The 23,677-nt window shown below is 42.5% G+C and overlaps 1 protein-coding gene across 3 annotated transcripts in view; it reads right to left on the reverse strand.

Annotated features, from left to right (window-relative positions):
- LOC121571482 (exostosin-1c) overlaps nt 1-17,531 on the reverse strand; it is a 112,800-nt gene extending 95,269 nt beyond the window's left edge. For 2 of the 3 annotated variants that reach the window (XM_041882965.2, XM_041882967.2), the window contains exons 1-2: nt 17,357-17,531; nt 1,159-2,522 (exon numbers count right to left, since the gene is read on the reverse strand). In XM_041882965.2, the coding sequence (XP_041738899.2) occupies nt 1,159-2,105 (947 nt within the window). In that variant the 5' untranslated portion in view covers nt 2,106-2,522; nt 17,357-17,531. Of the gene's footprint in view, nt 1-1,158; nt 2,523-16,256; nt 16,695-17,356 lie in introns of those variants that run through there. The other variant, XM_041882966.2, reaches the window with a different exon arrangement.
- Nucleotides 17,532-23,677: the final 6,146 nt, after the last annotated feature.

Below are 23,677 nucleotides of genomic sequence, written 5' to 3' on the forward strand. Positions count from 1 at the left end.
AAGATGTAAATACATATTCCCATGAAACTGATTGAGATCAAATGATTGGCATGCAGTTTGGACATTTCACCGGTAAAACGTGAAGAATTATCATTCACGATTGACAGTGATAATGGCCTATTTGAAATTAGATATGCCTAACTTGGTGTTTGAGGGTATAAAAAATAGAAAATGTTCTTGAGACAAGATGTTTCTAGCATAAAGCATTGAGGACTAAAGCGTTGCTATAGATCATTTTATATAATCAGGTCCATTTAATTTGTATTAAAATCAATTATATCACTAGCAAGCTTTGGAACCCAGGAAGAGTAGGACCCAAGGAACGCCTATCCATTGCAGTGTGTAATGCAGTGTAGCCTAGTTTTACATACACCATCCCAGCAACGCAAAAACTCTGGAAGGAAGTACATTTTCTTCGAAATATAACTTTGCCCTGTGCTTCTCCGAGTATGCTCTTTGTATAACCTAGACCCCTCAAACTCAACTCTGGACCTTGAAGTCAGTTCCACTGAGTGTTTTCATTGTTCCCCTCTAATCAGGGACTGATTTAGACCTGGGACTCCAGGTGGGTGCAATTAATTATCAGGTAGAACAGAAAACCAGCAGGCTCTGGACCTCATAGGGTAAGAGTGAATACCCCTGGCCTAGGCCTATAGCCTATAGCACTTGTCAAACTCATTCCATGGTGGCCTGAGTGTCTGCAGGTTTTTGCTCCTCATTGTACTTAATTGATGAATTAAGGTCACTAATTAGTAAGGAACTCCCCACACCTGGCTGTCTAGGGCTTAATTGAAAGGATAAACCAAAAACCTGCAGATACTAGGCCCTTCATGGAATGAGTTTGACACCCCTGGCTTATAATACAGGCTTTGGATAATTTTATTGAGACCACACTAGGCACACTTGATATTACGTGCCCAGCAGAGAATCAGGGATGAGAGGCATCAAACCCTGAGCAATATGACATTTAATTGATTACAAATGACATCACCCTCCCCTGGACAAAAAAAAAAAAGACTAAACCCTCCCCCTGACTGAAATTGAAAAAGCATGACCCTCCCCCATTTTCCTCCAGGAAACTATTGTGTCATTTGGATCTCTCCCCAACTGAATTGGAAGTTACGATTCGCCGTTCTGCCCCTTAGGAACCTAACTTACCTCTCATACTCTAGGTTGTCATGGTCACAGCGGGCGTCTTTGTGTTTCTCCCAGTCCTTCCCGTGACGGCATGTGGTGAGGGACACTATGTCCTTCCCATTATGGATATGATGCAGGGCATTACGGGTGTCCGAGCCGATGCCTGTTAGATACCGCTTCCCTTTGAACATCAACAGGTACTTTCTGCGCGGGGGTACCGTATTTCGCACCAACCAGCCCCTCTCGCCCCCCTTCTGGGGGTGCTCCTTGGAGAACAGGGGGATGGAGACGTCGAACCCGGGCCGGAAGTGTTCCGTGTTGAGGCTGGCTTTAGCCAGGATGGCCTGGCCGATGTTGAAGCCCAGGTCCTCAGTGTAGTTGGGCCAGGTGCCCGAGTACAGGTTAAAGATAAGGTGGTTCCGCCCCTCGTTCCAGAGCGGGTAACCCTTGATACGATCGTCCAAGTTGGGCACGAACTGCCCCGAGAGCTGGTCGCGGTCCAGAGTGTCAATTCCCAAAACGAAGAGACACGCCTCGCGAGGGTCCTTGGTGTAGTACCGCGACTCGCCTATAGACGTCAGTATCTTACGATAGCTCTCCGACACGCGCTCGCCCTTCTCCGACGGGTAGACGTACACTCTAAACCCGTCCCGCCCTCTACGTCGACATCTCGTAAAGTCGAAGCAGGTCTCCATTCGGCAGCGACTGTCTTTATAGATGCCCGTCCAGGCATGGTGACGCTGGCGGGGGGACTCGGCAGAACCAGGCCCCGTCTGGAGTTCCTCCAGCTGGGCATAGCCCGGCAGGAGGGCCCGGTCGTTCCAGTCGGGCCAGGGGCGCACCACATCGCCCCTCTGCTGCACCAGCAGCTTGAAGAGACGGACCTGGACACCGCCGCCCCAGTAGAAGAGCAGCAGCCAGCAGCATGCACACAGCCCCAGCAGGACATACTTCTTACGCGCCTGCATGGAGCCCAGAGTGTCTCTCGTTCTCTTCCTCTATCTCTCTCTCTCTCTCTTTTTTTCTCTCTCTGCCCCTCAGTTCTAAGCCTCACAAAGGTGTGTGAGTTGTTTCGAAGGTCTAACAAGGAGGGTCCAATATAGAACAATGTGGTAACTTGGACATCATCTCTTCCATGTCTGGTCCAGTCCAGTTTAAGCCCATTGAGGATAAATAAATGGATGTTGAATCCACTCTTTTCTGTTTCTCTCTCTCGTCTCTCTCTCAGATTCGGGTGCTGTTAGCTTGTCTCTTGCTAGACAGTCTCTGTGGCGCTTGTATGCACTTCCTGCGCTGCCCGATGCTGAGGATGATGAAGGGCGATGTCTCCTCTCTCTCAAGCCCTCCTCGCCGCCTCATGGCGCCCGCTGTCTCCCGGGTCTCTCCTGGGGACGTAAACAAACGAGATCACAGCTCAGTACACAATCCGAGGAGCACTCAACAGCACAGTCACAGCACAGCAGCACTAGGTACATTAACAAGTCAAGGAACACTGTCTCAAATGATTCAGCAACACACCATTATGCAATGCACACAACACCCCCTTATACCAACATGCAGATATACTGTATAAACCAAAACATACACTATCAGCATGAAGCGTGTACACACTCAGCAATAAATTAGCACAACGGAGGGTAATTTCATACACGACAGTGCAGTTGGACTACTTTAGGCTATAAAACCATTTTAAGTTGAACTGAACTGATAAAATCTTTATGTAGAACTTGCTTGAAGATGAAAGCTAGTCTCCTCAAACACAGAGCTCGCTCAGTTCAGTTTGCATAGCTGACAGCTCTGGCGAGACACAGATAACAACAAAAAATGGACTCTCAAAGTTTAAACATACCACCACTATCTCTATATTTGAAAATGGTAAAAGTAGTTTGAATGTTTGGTCTGGTTATGCTATTGACGTCCAGTCCTGGAACCGTGGTGTTTTGGTTTTAGTATGCTGAACATGAAGCAGCCAGCTCTGATATTATCATGCACTTCAAGCTCCAGTTGAACAGCATCAGATACAGTTGAGATGCAGTGGAGGGGAAAATGGGGAGCCGTTTAGCAACTGAAGTGAAAATAGAGCCACTTCATGGCGGTGTAACGTCTGTTAATCTTGGGGTGGGGAGAGAGGGGCTTTTTGTTATATTTGAAAACATCATGCAATGGTTTCCAACCCGGTATGTTTTCCAAAGCACCCCCCACCCCCATAACTCCCCAGTGTGTGTGTGTGTGTGTGTGTGTGTGTGTGTGTGTGTGTGTGTGTGTGTGTGTGTGTGTGTGTGTGTGTGTGTTTAACACCTCACAGAGCAGACCAGTGTTCCTACTGCCAGCCGCCACACAAAGGCAGCTTTCAGGTCTCACCTGCTCGCCCTCACTTTCTCTTTTCCTCCCTCTCTCTACCTCCGTCCCTCTTTTCTACCTCTCCCTCACATTCCTCTACCTTCTCCATCCATGCGGAATTGATGGCCACCCTCCCGGTTCCTCCTGTTATCAGGCTCCATACATACGGGTGATATTGATCAACAATACATTGTCTCATTAGGCCAGTGTATTGTGATACTATACAGAATGACCTTTGAATGTAAATTGAATGACTACTAAAACATTCATTTCCAACTCATTGTGTCTGTGTGTGTTTATGTCCAACAATGTGTACGTATGGTATGTGAGTGTGTATGCAGGTGCATATGACTATGTGCATGTCAGGCGTTGTCTGTATGCAGGCCTCATGTGACTATTTGTGTGTGTGTGTGTGTGTGTGTGTGTGTGTGTGTGTGTGTGTGTGTGTGTGTGTGTATGCGTCCATGTCTGTGTGTGCATGTGTGTAAGTGAGTGCACATCAGGTAGTGTCAGATAGTAAGCTCACTGAGAGCCATAGAGAGTATGGGTGTTGGTTTCTGGCTCAGCCAAGCTCCTCTCCCACAGAATAGTGGCAATCACACAAAGTTGTAAGGAAACAGACACTAGGGATCCCATTACATAGTGCTCATCAATCATTTACCGGCTCCTTTAGTTAAGACATTGATTTTCCTTTCTGCATTTCTTTGTGCTTTATATCCCCATCCTGCTGAAGTAAAACTCAATCTACCTCAGGATACTCTCACACAGTTAAGACATATATCCAATCTGACAGAAAAAAGGCAACCTGAGGCAGGTTATTTTTTCGAGGAATGGAAACCGAACCGGGAACGAATGTTATCTCTAGTGTTCCGGAACAGAAACGTTATTCTGAAATATTGAGAACCGGTTAATAATGTTATTTTTTGGTTCCAGAAATATAGGGGTTCTGCTCGGAACGGAACGATTGACCTGAGCACTATAATGTCTCTAATGATTTGTAGTTTAGGGTGATTGGTAATGATTATGGGAGTTATGATAATGATCATTGTCATGATGGTGACATGATGGTAATGATGATGGTGATGGTAATGACAAGGATGGATTGTCACTTTCTTCTCTAACTAATACCAAGATACAGTATATCCCAAAACAAAAGACACCAAAAAGAAAAATCCCACACTGCCACCAAAGAACCAGGGCTATGTCAACTATCCCCTCCACAAAAATCAGTCATAACAGTAACCAACTGCCAACATTACGCAAGGCAACAATAGAACCCCAATCTCTATCCTGTTTATTGTACTGTGCAAACGAAAACAGCAGTGTAGCAATAGATGGCATTAACCATAGTAACACAGAAAACCCATTAGCGCTGGGAGCGCTAGCTAATAAATGTAAGCCAATACAAACCTAGGGCACGTCTGGACTTGGGTTAGCCAGTAACAGCCTTTACGCAAATGCACATAAACACAGACACAGACACACACACACACACAGACACCTACAGTGAGAGAAAAAAGTATTTGATCCCCTACTGATTTTGAACGTTTGCCCACTGACAAAGAAATGATCAGTCTATAATTTTAATGGTAGGTTTATTTGAACAGTGAGAGACAGAATAACAACAACAAAATCCAGAAGAACGCATGTCAGAAATGTTATAAATTGATTTGCATTTTAATGAGGGAAATAAGCATTTGACCCCCTCTCAGAAAGATTTCTGGCTCCTATGTGTCTTTTATACAGGTAACGAGCTGAGAGTAGGAGCACACTCTTAAAGGGAGTGCTCCTAATCTCAGCTTGTTACCTGTATAAAAGACACCTGTCCACAAAAGCAATCAATCAATCAGATTCCAAACTCTCCACCATGGCCAAGACCAAAGAGCTCTCCAAGGATGTCAGGGACAAGATTGTAGACCTACACAAGGCTGGAATGGGCTACAAGACCATCGCCAAGCAGCTTGGTGAGAAAGTGACCACAGTTGGTGCGATTATTCGCAAATGGAAGAAACACAAAAGAACTGTCACCCTCCCTCAGCCTGGGGCTCCATACAAGATCTCACCTTGTGGAGTTTCAATGATCATGAGAACAGTGAAGAATTAGCCCAGAACTACACGGGAGGATCTTGTCAATGATCTCAAGGCAGCTGGGACCATAGTCACCAAGAAAACAATTGGTAACCCACTACGCCGTGGAGGACTGAAATCCTGCAGCGCCCGCAAGGTCCCCCTGCTCAACAAAGCACATATGCAGGGCCGTCTGAAGTTTGCCAATGAACATCTAAATGATTCAGAGGAGAACTGGGTGAATGTGTTGTGGTCAGATGAGACCAAAATGGAGCTCTTTGGCATCAACTCAACTCGCCGTGTTTGGAGGAGGAGGAATGCTGCCTATGACCCCAAGAACACCATCCCCACCGTCAAACATGGAGGTGGAAACATTATGCTTTGGGGGTGTTTTTCTGCTAAGGGGATAGGACAACTTTACCGCATCAAAGGGACGATGGATGGGGCCATGTACCGTCAAATCTTGGGTGAGAACCTCCTTCCCTCAGCCAGGGCATTGAAAATGGGTCGTGGATGGGTATTCCAGCATGACAATGACCCAAAACACACGGCCATGGCAACAAAGGAGTGGCTCAAGAAGAAGCACATTAAGGTCCTGGAGTGGCCTAGCCAGTCTCCAGACCTTAATCCCATAGAAAATCTGTGAAGGGAGCTGAAGGTTCGAGTTGCCAAACGTCAGCCGCGAAACCTTAATGACTTGGAGAAGATCTGCAAAGAGGAGTGGGACAAAATCCCTCCTGAGATGTGTGCAAACCTGGTGGCCAACTACAAGAAACGTCTGACCTCTGTGATTGCCAACAAGGGTTTTGCCACCAAGTACTAAGTCATGTTTTGCAGAGGGGTCAAATACTTATTTCCCTCATTAAAATGCAAATCAATTTATAACATTTTGGACATGCGTTTTTCTGGATTTTTTTGTTGTTATTCTGTCTCTCACTGTTCAAATAAACCTACCATTAAAATTATAGACTGATCATGTCTTTGTCAGTGGGCAAACGTACAAAATCAGCAGGGGATCAAATACTTTTTTCCCTCACTGTACATATAAGCATACAAACACACACAAATGCATATGGACACACAAAAGCGCACATGCACACACACACACACACACACACACACAAACACACACACACCTTGTAGAAGGAGTTATATAGCCTGCTAAGAGAGTCGTGGGAGAGTACAGTGTCTTCAGTAAGTATTCACACCCCTTTACTTTTTCCACATTTTGTTGTGTTACATGTGGGATTAAAATGGATTTAATTGTTTTAAAAAATTGTCACCGATCTACACAAAATACTCTCATGTCAAAATGGAAGAAAAAGTTGAATATTAATTTAAATGTTTTATTTATTTATTTTTAAACACTAATATCTTGATTAGATAAGTATTCAACCCCCTGAGTCAATACATGTTAGAAACACCTTTGGTAGCGATTACAGCTGTGAGTCTTTTGGGGTTAGTCTCTAAGAGCTTTGCACACCTGGATTGTACAATATTTGCCCATTATTCTTTTAAGAGTTCTTCAAGCTCTTTCAAGTTGGTTGTTGATCATTGCTAGACAGCCATTTTCAAATCTTGCCATAGATTTTCAAGCCGATTTAAGTCAAAACTGTAACTAGGCCACTCAGCAACTGTGAATGTCGTCTTTGTTAGCAACTCCAGTGTAGATTTGGCCTTTTGATTTAGGTTATTATCCTGCTTAAAGGTGAATTAGTCTCCCAGTGTCTGTTGGAAAGCAGACTGAACCAGGTTTTCCTATACGATTTTGCCTGCGCTTAGTAGTATTCCATTTCTTTTATCCAAATATACTCCCTAGTCCTTGCCGATGACAAGCATACCCATAACATGATGCAGCCACCACCATGCTTGAAAATATGAAGCGTGGTACTCAATGATGTGTTGTTGGATTTGCCCCAAACAAAACGCTTTGTATTCAGGACAAAAAGTTATTTTCTTTGCCACATTTTTTGCAGTATTATTAAAGTGTCTTGTTGAAAACAAGATGCATGTTTTGGAATATTTTTTATTCTACACAAGCTTCCTTCTTTTCACTCTGGTTGGTATTGTGGAGTAACTACAATGTTGTTGATACATCCTCAGTTTTCTCCTATCATTGCCATTAAACTCTGTAACTGTTTTAAAGCCACCATTGGCCTCGCGGTGAAATCCCTGAGAGGTTTTCTTCCTCTCCGGCAACTGAGTTAGGAAGGACTCCTGTATCTTTGCAGTGACTGGGTGTATCGATACACCATCCAAAGCCTAATTAATAACTAATTAATAAATATTCAGTGTCTGTTTTTTTCTTCTTTTTACCCATCTACTAATAGGTGCCCTTCTTTGCTAGGCATTGGAAAACTCCCTGGTCTTTGTGGTTGATTCTGTGCTTGAATTTCCTTACTCAATTGAGGGACCTTACAGATAATTATACACTACCAGTCAAAAGTTTGGACACACCTACTCATTCAAGGGTTTTTCTTCATTTTTACATTTTAGAATAATAGTGAAGACATCAAAACTATGAAATAACACATATGGAATCATGTACTAACCAAAAAAGTGTTAAACAAATCAAAATATATTATATTTGAGATTCTTCAAATAGCCACCCTTTGCCTTGATGACAGCTTTGCACACTCTTGGCATTCTCTCAAACAGCCTCATGAGGTAGTCACCTGGAATACATTTCAATTAACAGGTGTGCCTTCTTAAAAGTCTTAATGCGTTTGAGCCAATCAGTTGTGTTGTGACAAGATAGGGGTGGTATACAGAAGACAGCCCTATTTGGTAAAAGACCAAGTCCATATTATGGCAAGAACAGCTCAAATAAGCAAAGAGAAATGACAGTCCATCATTACTTTAAGACATGAAGGTCAGTCAACATGGAAAATGTCAAGAACTTTGAAAGTTTCTTCAAGTGCAGTCGCAAAAACCATCAAGCGCTATGATGCAACTGGCTCTCATGAGGATCGCCACAGGAATGGAAGAGTCACCTCTGCTGCAGAAGATAAGTTCATTAGAGTTAACATCCTCAGAAATTTCAGCCCAAATAAATGCTTCACAGAGTTCAAGTCACAGACACATCTCAACATCAACTGTTCAGAGGGAACTGTGTGAATCAGGCCTTCATGGTCGAATTGCTGCAAAGAAACCACTACTAAAGGACACCAATAAGAAGAAGAGACCTGCTTGGGCCACGAAACATGAGCAATGGACATTAGACAGGTGGAAATTTGTCCTTTGGTTTGGAGTCCAAATAGGAGATTTTTAGTTCCAAACGCCTCGTCTTTGTGAGACGCGGTGTGGGTGAACGGATGATCTCTGCATGTGTAGTTCCCATCATAAAGCATGGAGGAGGAGGTGTTATGGTGTGTGGGTGCTTTGCTGGTGACACTGTCTGTGATTTATTTAGAATTCAAGGCACACTTAACCAGCATGGCTACCACAGCATTCTGCAGCGATATGCCATCCCATCTGGTTTGGGCTTAGTGGGACTATCATTTGTTTTCAACAGGACAATGACCCAACACACCTCCAGGCTGTGTAAGGGCTATTTTACCAAGAAGGAGAGTGATGGAGTGCTGCATCAGATTACCTGGCCTCCACAATCCCACGACCTCAACCCAATTGAGATGGTTTGGGATGAGTCGGACAGCAGAGTGAAGGAAAAGCAGCCAACAAGTGCTCAGCATATGTGGGAACTCCTTCAAGACTGTTGGAAAAGCATTCCAGGTGAAGCTGGTTGAGAGAATGCCAAGAGTGTGCAAAGCTGTCATCAAGGCAAAGGGTGGCTATTTGAAGAATCTCAAATATAATATATTTTGATTTGTTTAACACTTTGTTGGTTACTACATGATTCCATATGTGTTATTTCATAGTTTTGATGTCTTCACTATTATTCTACAGTGTAGAAAATAGTAAAAATACAGAAAAACCCTTGAATGAGTAGGTGTGTCCAAACTTTTGACTGGTACTATATGTGTGGGGTACAGTGATGGGGTAGTCATTATAAAATCATGTTATTGAACATGAATGAGTCCACGCAACTTATTATGTGATTTGTTAAGCACATTTTTACTCCTGAACTTATGTAGGCTTGCCATAACAAAGGGGTTGAATACTTATTGACAAAAAAAATTAAAGAAACTCAATTCCACTTTGACATGATGGGGTATTGTGTCCATTATAAATTCAGGCTGTAACACAATAAAATGTGGAAAAAGTAAAGGGGTGTAAATACTTTCTGAAGGCACTGTATGTGGCTCCACTGTCACAGATCAATGATGAATGGATCAGTATGGTGGGGCCTAGCACTAAGAAAGACCCCAGTGTCTGTTGAGGAGCCTTGAGGAGCCTAAGGGAAAGTACAGGGTTCAGACAGAGGTGAACCTTTAGGGTTCTTGTTGAAAGATCTTAGACTGCATACTTAATTTCTTCCTTCTTTCCATATTTTGTATGGTTGATCACTGGTCTGACAGGATTGAGAAGCTTTGACACATACGGTAAACAAGGGTTTGGATTTGTTTCTATTTCCACCACCAATACGTTGATGTCAGACTCAAGATCAGATCAAGAAGGTATCTGTGAAGTATTTCACCTTAGCCTTAAGATATGGGGTGAAAGAATGTGTGGAAGCTGTCTGAAAACCCAATACAGAAAAAGCAGCCAAGGAAATTCTTTAGTAATTTGTCTCACAAGAAGACATGAGACTTGAAAGAGTACAGTCTCTCTAGGGAATACAGCCTTGAGATGACAGTGACTTGCCTTTTATGGTAATTAGTGAATTCAAATAAGAAGGACTTTTGGGATGTGTGATGTAGATACTGCAATGCATTGTGTGAAGGCCAACACACAAGGAAGAAGATGGGTCGTCAAAGTATTACAGAGTTAAATATACAGCAATTCCTCCCTCTCACTAATCAATGAGTCATTCCACCTCAAAAAGCACAAGAAAGAGGATTGACACACACCATCTCAGATTGTTCTGAAATTGTTTCTGTAGTTAGAAATGGAAAAGATGGGCATTTCTGCAACTTTATTTTGTTTAAATATAATTTGATCTCTGAGAAATTAAGCTAATTGATTGCACCCAAATTGTCCATTTACATTTATAGGATTTGTATAATATTCAATAAATATAGTACCCAACATCCGGTTTGCACAAAAACCTCTTCTTAACAATGATTAAGATGTGAGGAATCCAAATAAATGGTCAAACGCCACCCACAGACCCCCCAAACCCCAACCCAATGGCCAGTATACAGTATCAGTTCACTATGTTTGACAAGTTGTATGAAGCTGTAATTTTACCAAATTTTCTCCCCAATTTTGTGATATCCAATTGGTAGTTACGACCTTGTCTCATCACTGCGTCCTCCGAAACTGCTTCTTAACACACTGCTCGCTTAACCCGAAAGTCAGCCTTACCAATGTGTCGGAGGAAACAGGGAAAAACAAACATCACAAATTCACTGAGAATACATTACATAGTATGAATAAGCAATACTCCAAGTCGCAGCTTCATACAACTTGTCAAATGCTTGCTATGCTCAAACCCTACACCCCAACCCGAGCACTCCGTTCTGCCACCTCTGGTCTCTTGGCCCTCCACCCCTACGGGAGGGCAGCTCCCGCTCAGCCCAGTCCAAGCTCTTCTCTGTCCTGGCGCACCACTGGTGAAACCAGCTTCCCTCTGAAGCTAGGACAGCAGAGTCCCTGCCCATCTACCAAAAACATCTGAAACCCTCCCTATTCAAAGAGTATCTTATTATTTGTTTTACTTTTTCGTGATATCCAATTAGTAGTTACAGTCCTGTCCCATCGCTGCAACTCCCTTATGGATTCGGGAGAGGCGAAGGTCGAGAGCCATGTGTCCTCCAAAACACACACTGCTTCTTGACACACTGCTCACTTAACCAGCCGCACCAATGTGTCGGAGGAAACACCGTACAACTGGCGACCGTGTCAGAGTGCATGCACCTGGCCCACCACAGGACAAGGACATCCCGGCCAGCCAAACTCTCCCCTAACCTGGACGACGCTGGGCCAATTGTGCGCCGCCTCATGGGTCTCCCGGTCACGGCTGGCTGTGACACAGCCCGGGATCGAACCCGGGTCTGTAGTGACAACTCAAGCACTGCGATGCAATGCCTTAGACCGCTGCGCCACTCGTGATGCCCTTGAAAGAGTATCTTAAATAAACCCAAAGCACCCCCCCCACCAAATACAAAGAAAAGGCCTTTTGTGAACTAACACGCGCACTTGACTTTTCTCCCCCCTTACTTTATTGAGGAAAAATGTACTTACTATGACTGTGATATGTGGTTGTCCCACCTAGCTATCTTAAGATGAATGCACTAACTGTAAGTCACTCTGGATAAAATGTCAAACATAGAGAACTGATAGTGTATACTGGGGGTCTGTGGGTGGCGTTTTACCATTTATTTGGATTCCTCTTAATCATTGTTAATAAGGGGTTTTTGTGCAAATCGGATGTTGGGTACTATATTTATTGAATATTATATTAATCCTATCAATTTAAATGGCCAATTTGGGTGCAATCAATTAGCTTAATTTCTCAGAGTTCAAATCGTCTTTCAACAAAATAATGTTGCAGGAATGCTTATCTTATCTGTTTCTAACTACAGAAACGATTTTAGAACAATCTGAGATGGTGGGTGTCATGGCTTGAAATGACATGGAACGACCCCAATGTTTGTTTATACAAAAGAAATCTACTTGCCACCTGTGTGTTTGCATTGAGCATTAAAAGCCACACAGTAAACATTAAAGGTGTAGACTGTGCCTTGTGAAATCTCTTTATTAGCAAGACAAACAAGCTCCAAGTTCCCTTGTCCATCCTAACGTCTCTACCCATATACCTACACAGCATCCTAGTCTCTGGCTCTGGGTTTGTTGTTAGTTCACATGCTTCAGTCAGTGTTGGTGACAGCTGGACTAGCGGCCTGCTCAAAGCTCATCCCTCCATCCCTCCTCCTCCGCCTCTCTCAGGGCCTCGAGCACTACCTGCCTGCCCTCAACTTTGCCTGCTGTTCCCACAAGACTAACTAGAGTGTCTCTGCAGCTATCGAAGGAAATGCAATTGAATTGAATCATCAGTAGATTGGATCGTGTTTACAGCAACCGTCGACTATAACTCAGATGCAATAATACAGAAAGGTAGCAGGGTGGGGAATATGTATGAAGGCATTGATAGAAACTGAAATGAGCTTGCATTGGACTCTGAAGGGAGTAGTAATTTCCTCTGTGCATGGGGAGGCAATACTATTATGTCAGAGATGATTTGCGTAGGTATATAAAGCAGACCATAAACTGACACTAGATCAGCAGCGTCTGTTTTTAAAATAATAACTAAACAGAGTTGGCATGCCTGAGTCAGTGTCTAAATGAGAATGTGTTCCCAGTCAACCTGGTAAAATAAGAGTTAAAAAAGTATATCTGCTTGATAAAGTTACACAGAGACTCAAATCCTGAACTCCTACTTGTTAGTCTTTCTGCCAACGTGTTCAGTTAGTAGGCTGTGTTTGTGTGAGTGCGTGTGCATGTGTGTGTGTGTGTGTGTTTTCGTGCACACACACCTTTGTTTACTGGACGAAAGCTGGATACACATGTTAGTCCAGGGAAATGAACTGTTCGTGAAGAAAAACAAATCTTGCAGTGAGGTGAAAGGCGAAGCCAGACTAAAATTAAACGCTGGTCTCTGTCATTAAAGGCTGGAGAGCCATAGTGGCAATTCTAAGGGCCTCCTATTCCTATCCTTATTGTCCCATGCAATGTGTGTTTGTGGGGACGTGTGTGTTTGTGGGGAAAACCTGACCAGGAATGACTGAGGTTGTGGTCGAGGGGTTTGTCTGCTGTCATATCAGTCTGCGGTCATCTCAGAAAGTGCTTTTGTGAAAAAGGAGAACAGGAACAGTCCAACCAACACCCAAAGCACCAAGGGCTTCTAGATGATTTGAATGTTGTGTTTTCTTTCTCTTTGCCCTGTTTTCATCCAAGGATTCTGATTGTTACAATGGAGGCAGCTCACACACACATTTTTTTTCCATGACCATGGCCATTAATAAATTGGGTTATTTTCTGTCTACAGTGAGCTAGTAGAGAGGAATTTGTCAATTTAGTAGAGATTACCTGAGGACCGTAATCACCATAAACCTAATCAAGCCCTGGTATTTTTATGAGGACATTTTCTTGATAGTTGTGCTTTTCTACCTAATAAAACCGTGTTGCTCTGCGTGTTGCGAGTCTGCGAGAGACTCTGACACGGTTAATAAGATGTTTATCTCTAGCCTGAACGACCCATGCCTAGCCTCCCACCGCCTCAACGATAATTACAACCCGGCTTGATTAATTATGTCTCAACAATATGCTGCTCTCACTCCGACGCCACGAGGGCTAATTAAGCAAACGTACAAGATGGGTTGGAACAATTAGGGCTGCTAGGGCTGCTAGCTTAGCATCGACTAGTGCTGCTCACACAGCAGAGCATGTAGGATATGGAACACAACTTATCGTGCTATCTGCATGGGGCTCTAAGCAGAAGATACCCTCTATCTCCAGATCTGGGATCAGATTATAGTGAAATATCCTAACCTTGACTACGGGGGGTGAAAGTAAAATGTGATCTTGGATCCGTTCTAAAGGACAATTTCACAACTACATGATGATCAGTCCAAGGAAAAATAAATGATTATCCATGGGGTTGGAATCTAAGGAGTGATGTGTTAGAGTGGCCTGGAACAAAGATAATATTTTCTATGCCTATGGGGTGCCAGTGTTTTATGGGGGTGTCCTGATTTGTTATGGCAGTGCCCAGCAATCCTATAATGCAAACATTGCTTCCTCCGTTATGATACCCATTCTAGAAGCAGCCAGCCAACATCCACTATGTCTAACTCGTACCCCGTCCTTCACTATTCAAAATGAGGTAATATATTAAGTGTGACATAATGCAATGAGTCTGCCATGCTTGTCAGAGCAGCAGGGAGCCGAGTCACTTTGAATCACCTATCCACTATTCACATCTCTATATACCATGGTATCACACTCAAGCTGAGTCATACAGTATAGACTAGACCAGATTGCATGATGATTCTTTCAACACCTTTACTAAGCTACGTTCTCCGAATATGGATAAAATAATAACTAGAATCTAGAATCCTGAAAGAGAAGCTAGAATCCTTAGTTGCTACATTCATTTTTGGACTTACAAAAACATGATATACACTGAGTATACCAAACATTAGGTACACCTTCCTAATATTGAGTTGCACCCCCCCTCAGCCTCAATTCGTCGGGGCATGGACTCTACAAGGTGTCAAAAGCGTTCCACAGGGATGCTGGTCCATGTTGACTCCAATGCTTCCCACAGTTGTGTCAAGTTGGATGGATGTCCTTTGGGTGGTGGACCATTCTTGATACACACAGGAAACTGTTGAGTGTGAAAAACCCAGCTGTGTTGCAGTTCTTGACACAAACCGGTACACCTGGCACCTACTACCATACCCCGTTCAAAGGCACTTAAACATTTTGTCTTGCCCATTCACCCTCTGAATGGCACACATACACAATCCATGTCCTTCTTAAACCTGTCTCCTCCCCTTCATCTACACTGATTGAAGTGGATTTAACAGTTGACATCAATAAGGGATCATAGCGTTCACCTGGATTCACCTGGTCAGTCTATGTCATGGAAAGAGCAGGTGATCTTAATGTTTTGTGTACTCAGTGTATACTCATTGATTCTTGAAGAATATAACTTGTGTCTCATGAGCTTAGTTCAACTGTCATACCCCATCAGAACCCAAAATATAAGCTTGTTTTACTCCAATGTTTGTAAACAATAATATGCCATTTACAGATGCTTTTATCCAAAACGACTTACAGTCATGCGTGCATACATTTTTGTGTATGGGTGGTCCCGGGGATCGAACCCACTACCCTGGTGTTACAAGCGCTGTGCTCTACCAGCTGAGCTACAGAGGACCACATGTAAATGTAAACAAACACTGTATAGCCTCAAAACATGGTTAAAACTAGATTTTGTTATCATGGATGGTCAATCCTTGAATCCATAGCTCTGTGTATTCATTTGAGAGTGGATACATTTCTCCAGGCCCATCCCTCAGCTAGCTTTAAAAGCTATTACTGTTTGGTAGCAGTGAATGTGAACTCCACAGGTTTTGTGTTCTGGTTTAAAAATATTTCTTTGGCCTATGTGGGTCCCTGTCCTTGGCTGCACTTCATCAGTCAATACCATAAATTAATTATTGTCATGGGATGTCACCATTTAATTTTCCGCCCAAATACTTCACAACTTAATTGGTTCTGACACCTCTCTTGAAATTGGGGATGCTGAGTTCCATAGCTCAATCAGTGTATCCAATCGGAGTGTGCAAGAAAGGCATCTCTCAGCTTCCACACTTGAAAAAACAGGGTCATCCATCATCACAACTCAAAATGTGTCAAGGGCATTTCCAAGACACACACACATGGTCATGCGTAATGTTATGTTAATAGATTTGAAATTTCATTTACGAATGCCATCATTCTATTGCATCAAGAAAATTACACCCATATTAGATATTTCTGAAGCAGAGAAAAGTCAACCTTAATCATTTTCTACATAATTCTTAATTCTCAGGAAAAAAAAGCAAACAGTATAATAGTAGCCTAGGTTATTGTGTTGTTACCTGTACTTATTGTGGTCCTTTATTGTGGTTCTACGTAAATGACAGGCAGACAGTGTCATCCACTTTCAAAAGTAAGTATTTAGTCCTTGTCGGCAATTTCTTACTGAGTTGTCAGCAATAGTTCTCAACAGAATATGTTATTGCTTGCCTCTGTTCTCTTGCCGCTCCTCTAGCTACAGAGGCACGTTTTGTTTGCGTACAAGTTGAGCGTCCTTTTTAGCTGCACGAGGGTAGTTTAATGCCTGGTTGAGGCACTTCGCACTAACGGTCCTCTCGATTTACGAGCTCTAGAACATGACTGAGTTACACGACAGACCCGCAAATGTACGCACCGGGCGCGTCCATAAAAATAATCTCACCGCCGCGATTCCCTCCGCCCCTGTCTGCGCTCACAATTAGGCTACAGTGTTCTCCCTCTCCACAAGTGGCGTAATTTTGATGTTCGCACTACCTGGAGCCACATTAAACCACAAGCTTTCTCTACAGCAAGAAAATTAACACAATATTTCATATGATTCACTCTCACTCAATATTCAACTTGCCACTATATGCTAGGCTATAGGAATAGACTGCAGCCTATCCCTGGGTCACGACAAGTGTCTATCACTCCCGTATTTGCACACCCTTTATATGAGCATGAGCGTGTCGATGGCGTTGGAGCAATTCGGTAGAAGGTATGGAAACAATGCATAGGGGAAATAAACAATAGAGGGGTGGCTACAAATAGACCAAGCATTCAAATGCGCTGCCATCGGTTCATGGGCTACTCGTAGAATATGTCAACAGTGACAGTATGGACTGAGCGGAGCATGCAGACTCCGTAGGCTATGCTCGTTCACTTAATATGAAATATGAACATTGAAGAGGCACAATGCCCTTGGACACTGTGCACAATATCAGATGCAGGATCACTTCTTAGTCTATAAACCCTTGTCTATATTGTGTGATTGAAGATAATCCTGTAGATTACTTCCGGAGTGCAATATGCAGTCATTGATATAGGCTATTGAACAGCAATACAGACATACGAGCGCCCAGCAATAGTCTCCGGGCTACATCACCAGTGCACTCCGCCTGCTTTCTTCGGGCAGAGAACTCACCCTCACCGGGGGGGAAACAAAGCGCAATTCCCCGCTCAGGCGATTTCCTTTTCACTCCTCGGCCAAGCATTTGCAAATCACCTCCGCATGAATGCACAGGTTATTCTTCGATACCGGTATTGGGGTATCTGCGACAAATGGTCAATTTTTAACATCCACAACATTCCAAAGACGACCCGCCCCCGGCGTTTGTGATTGGTTCTCACAGCGCCTAGGTACCTCCGTCTTGCAAGCTGTATTTAAAGAAAACAGGCACATCTGGCCATCGGTTCAGCGCAACTGGAGGATTTCGGAACCACTGAATTACGCAAACAGAACGGCTTCGACTTTGAAGTGAACCCTACATATGTCGGCAATTGATTTGGGTTCAAGATAAATATTGCAAAACTCTAAACTAGGCTTGCATGCTGAGTTTTTCTGTGATATAATTTAATCTATTCTGAACAAAAATATAAACGCAACATGTAAAGTGTTGGTCTCATGTTTCATGAGCTGAAATAAAAGATCCCAGACATTTTCCATATGCACAATAAGCTTAATTCTCTCAAATTGTGTGCACACATTTGTTTACATCCCTGTTGGTGAACATTTCTCCTTTGCCAAGATAATCCATCCACCTGACAGGTGTGACATATCAAGAAGCTGATTAATCAGCATGATCATTACACAGGTGCACATTGTGCTGGGGACAATAAAAGGCCACTCTAAAATGTGCAGTTTTGTCACACAACACAATGCCACAGATGTCTCAAGTTTTGAGGGAGTGTGCAATTGGCATGCTGACTGCAGGAATGTCCACCAGAGCTGTTGCCAGAGAACTGAATGTTAATTTCTCTACCATAAGCCGCCTCCAACGTCGTTTTAGAGAATTTGGCAGTACGTTCAACTGGCCAGCCCAGGACCTCCACATCTAGCTTCTTAACCTGCGAGATTGTCTGAGACCAGCCACCCAGACAACTGATGAAACTGAGGAGTATTTATGTCTGTAATAAAACCCTTTTGTGGGGAAAAACTCATTCTGATTGGCTGGGCCTGGCTCCCAAGTGGGTGGGCCTATGCCCTCCCATGCCCACCGATGGCTGCGCCCCTGCCCAGTAATTTGAAATCCATAGATTAGGGCCTAATTTATTTATTTCAATTGACTGACTTCCTTATATGAACTGTAACTCAGTAAAATCGTTGAAATTGTTGCATGTTGCGTTTATATTTTTGTTCAGTATAGTTTGATCAGAAAGGACGAGGATGAAACATTTAAATTCACACACACACACACACACACACACACACACACAAACACACACACACACACAATTCATAACTTAGGCTACTATGTTACATTGTCAATTAAATGTTATGTAGGCCTACAGTATACAGTGCTATCATCAAAATGAAGAGAAAGGAAATAGTTTTATGCTCATATGAGGAAGATGATCAAGACAACAGTATGATCAAGGTGGTCTTCTTTGTGACTAGCCTATACCCAAATGCTGGTAATTTTCTATGCACCTAGCGCCTCCCTGTGTTCAAAAGTTGTAACTATTCATACTGTCTCTGTCTCCTTTGTGAGGCTGCTCCATGCTCCCTGGGCTTTTTTTTTTAACCCCCTTTTTCTCCTCAATTGCGATCTTGTCTCATCGCTCCCAACAGGTTCTGGAGAGGTGAAGGTCAAGTAATACGTCCTCTGAAACATGACCCGCCAAGCTGCGCTTCTTAATACCCGCTCGCTTAACCCAGAAGCCAGCCGCACCAATGTGTTGGAGGAAACACCGTTCAACTGACGACCGAGGTCAGCTTGCAGACGCCCGGCCCACCACAAGACCCACCACAAGGAGTCGCTAGAGCATGATGAGCCAAGTAAAGCACCCCCGGCCAAACCATCCCCTAACCCAGACGACACTGGTACAATTGTGTGCCACCCTATGGGACTCCCGGTCACGGCCGATTGTGACACAGCCTGGGATCGAACCCCAGGCTGTAGTGACGCCACAACACTGCGATGCAGTGCCTTAGACCGCTGCGCCACTCGGGAGGCCTCCCTGGCCTTTTCTCAATTTGTATTGCTCAACTCCTGCATCCTCCGTCGTCTCTCGCCTCCTTTTGAAAAAGGTCAAAGGTAATCGAGGCGGCGAGGAGAACTTGGACGAAAATGCACTTGTATGAAATGAGACTCTCCTTTTCCACTCATTTACAGGGGTGGATCCCAAATATAATGTGTAAAGTGATAAAAACTAATTAAGTTAGTTGTGCAAGACATTTTATAGATACAATGATAAGTAGAATATTGTTTTTTAAACTTGTGCATGCTTTTCTCCGCCAACAAAAAAAAAAGCTTCAAAGGGGGTGTGGAAGATTACATTTATTCTGCAAAGGACTCAGGTAGGATACACATGACTATCCTTGGTGAAAGGTGGCTGTCGAGGAGGGGAGGACACTCTTCCTTTCGCCTATTATTGAATTGACATCTCCTCCACCACTCAACCACTTATCGGTTTCCGGGTCACGGAGGAGAGTGGACGGAGGAGAGAGGGTGGAGGACGGACTTTTGCCCAAATGAGAAAACACCCATGTCAACGGGCTGCTCTCATGATGACATTATAGCCTATCCCCTATCTTCTATCTCTCAGGACTGAGATCATTGTGCAACCCTGTGCAGGCTGTCTGCAGATTAGAAACAGCATCTGTCACAGTTTCAATGTGATTCCAGGATGCTTTCTCTCCAAATGGAAACAAAGTAGGCTACATTTAGGATTAAGTTGTGTTCCAAATGCACTGACTGCATCTTACGCCACACAATGAGCCAATGTGTAGACTGATCAAAATAAAAAATGATTTAAAAACTCTAAGCAACCTGAAGTGAATTTGCACTGTTTTAATAATAATTGCTCAGCTTTATAATATTATTTTATCAGTAAATGTTATGATCATAATCATATTTCAATGCACAACACACAAATTCTATTTCAAAGCACAAAAGGCTTCATTTATATTAATGAGCCTGGATTTGATTCCTTTGATCCATAATTGATGATCTGAAACCATATGAGACACAGTCCTCATCAGATAAGTGTCAGTGTAAGAATAATATAATAATAATAGTATGCCATTTTAGCAGACGCTTTTATCCAAAGCGACTTACAGTCATGTGTGCATACATTTTTACGTATGGGTGGTCCTGGGGATCGAACCCACTACCCTAGCGTTACAAGCGCCATGCTCTACCAATTGAGCTACAGAGGAAAAAAACATAATTTTTTCAGTTGCATTCTGTAAAATAGCATGACCTTAGTATCCAAGGGAGATGTAGGAAGGCAGGCTTGCAAAAAATGTTTTCAAGTGCAGAATGGTTTCTTTACAAGTGTAGGAGTGCAGTATGTCCATATGTACAGTGAATAAATTGCAAGAAGACAAAAACCTATATTTACATAGACTAAAAAGGAAATTGACTAACAAACAAGTTTTACCTGAATAAACTCTTCAAGATAATTAAGCAAAAATAAAAATGCCAAGCATATGCATAACGCCTCTAGCAGTTGAGCCCCTCTCTGTTCCACTGCCTGAATCTCTGTTCCACTGCCTGAAGGGGACTGCGTTAAATACACAAGGTAATTTGCCTGTTCCCTGGACAATACTATTTGGTCCAATAACAGGGGTACATTTCCTTCTCATAACAGGTGGTTTGTTTCACCAATTCGGTGGCTTTTGAGAAGTATAAAAAAAAAAATGTATGCACTCACTAACTGTAAGTCGCTCTGGATAAGAGCGTCTGCTAAATGACTAAAATGTAAATGTAAATGTAAAGTGTAAAAAAAAAAAAAAAAAAATATTGATTTCACCTAATTTTAACATTCTGTCATAAAGATCACATGTTCAACTTCATACAAAACACATTTTTCTCATCTCAAGAGATTAAATACAGAAAAATACTATAGTAAGTGCATATTAAGTGCCAAATAAAGTTACAGGGTTGACCAATACAGGGTTTTCTTCTTAAATCAGCCATAAATCTCCTTGTGACTTGGGGAATGGAAGCTTGTTGTGTGCAACATAGAGTGGCAATCGAATGCAAGCTTCACAATTTTTTTTTGCCTGTCTATCTTTGGGTAAGAGGGTTGACGTATTATGCTCGACCTGCTCAGTTGTTCAGCACAAAACTCTATGATTTGACTTTTAGATGTTCAATGTTTCTCAATGAATTTTTATTTGGATTTCATGTAATGGACATACACAAAATAGTCCAAATTAGTGAAGTGAAATGAATAAAATTACGGAAAAGTAATGCGTGCATATGTATTCACCCCCTTTGCTATGAAGCCCCTAAATAAGATCTGGTGCAACCAATTACCTTCAGAAGTCACATAATTAGTTAAATAAAGTGCACCTGTGTGCAATCTAAGTGTCACATGATCTGTCACATGATCTCAGTATATATACACCTGTTCTGAAAGGCCCCAGAGTCTGCAACACCACTAAGCAAGGGGCACCACCAGGCAAGCGGCACCATGAAGACCAAGGAGCTATCCAAACAGGTCAGGGACAAAGTTGTGGAGAAGTACAGATCAGGGTTGGGTTATAAAAAAACGTTGAATATCCCACGGAGCACCATTAAAAAACCATTATAAAAAAATTGAAAGAATATGGCACCACAACAAATGGGCCGCCCACCAAAACTCACGGACCAGGCAAGGAGGGCATTAATCAGAGAGGCAACAAAGAGACCAAAGATAACCCTGAAGAAGCTGCAAAGCTCCACAGCGGAGATTGGAGTATCTGTCCATAGGACCACTTTAAGCCATAAACTCCACAGAGCTGGGCTTTACGGAAGAGTGGCCAGAAAAAAGCCATTGCTTAATGAAAAAAATAAGCAAACACGTTTGGTGTTCGCCAAAAGGCATGTGGGAGACTCCCCAAATAAATGGAAGAATGTACTCTGGGCAGATGAGACTAAAATTTAGCTTTTTAGCCATCAAGGAAAATGCTATGTCTGCATAAGTAAAATGTAATTACTAGGTGTTACACAGGATTTAGATCGTTAAAATGAAGTGTCTCTTGAGGGGTACTTACTTGTAATTTGTGTGTTAATAATGTAGTACGTTACCCATCCTGACAACCTAGCTCCAATCTTAAAGCTTCTGGAAACACCATCCAAGTGAGAAAATAAGCACACTAGTACACCACAGAGTATATTCTTTTACATTTTAGTCATTTAGCAGACGCTCTTATCCAGAGCAACTTACAGTTAGTGAGTGCATACATTTTATTTATTTTTTTCATACTGGGAATCGAACCCACAACTCTGACCTACAACACTTTGTTTATTTCGCTGCAATCTTTCATGTCTGGATTTTGCACACTGACCTTCTCGATCCCATGCTTTGTTAAATGATGTCAGTGTCAACACATGTGGGCACGTTCTAGGTCGTCGTTATTTTGAGAATGTTATGCAGATAGGCAGATCTTGACATGATGCTTCCAAAAGTGAAACTATTTCTAAACAGTGAAACTCTAGGTTAAATTATGGAATAAGAGTTTGTCTTATGACCATTTTAAGTGCATTTATGAACCATTATTCAACCAATTTTAATATGCTTACAATTTGACAAGCACAAATTACCATCTCACAATTTTATTAAAGTGTCTAAAAATGTTTAATTGATGCTTAAAGTAATTGACCCATTGTCAAATGCACCTTTAAATTATTTAACAATTTAAAGTAGTTTTTCATATGAACCATTTGTGAACCCGTTTTTGCCATTGGGCCTGTGAATCAGACTCCAGAGCCATTTATTGCAGAGTTGTGTCAATGAGGTGATCGGTTTTCAATTGGCTAGCACTTATCACCATGGCAGGCTGAAATATGGTTAATTGAGATGCTATCAGAAACCTTTAAATTTGTAACAAGCATGGTAACAAGCATTCCGTTGTTACACCCCTGTAATTACAGACTGCAATTACCACCAGTTACATGTTGTTATTACAGTGTAACTGAATTATTAAAATTAATTACAATACTTGTTACGGTGTAATTACATAATATGTATGTAATTACACTTTATATAAGGATCCCTTAAAATGAAGTGCTGCCGATAATTATTAGGCCTACTCCAGAATGATTCATTTTTCAAGGATTCGAGCAAGTATTTAAAATTTAAGCTAGTAAGAGATACGGTACTGTCAAATAAATTGTACTAGAAATAAATTGTAGTAGACCACATTTTGTATTCTGCTCTATGGAGCCTTTACGATGCTGAGGACGAAAGTCGAGCGAAAAAAAATCTCCTTTGAAATGAACATCCGCTACCGCTCACGTGGAGAGCTGTGTTC

Source organism: Coregonus clupeaformis, chromosome 8 (genome assembly GCF_020615455.1).
Source record: "Coregonus clupeaformis isolate EN_2021a chromosome 8, ASM2061545v1, whole genome shotgun sequence".
In the NCBI taxonomy this organism is placed as follows: domain Eukaryota; kingdom Metazoa; phylum Chordata; class Actinopteri; order Salmoniformes; family Salmonidae; genus Coregonus; species Coregonus clupeaformis.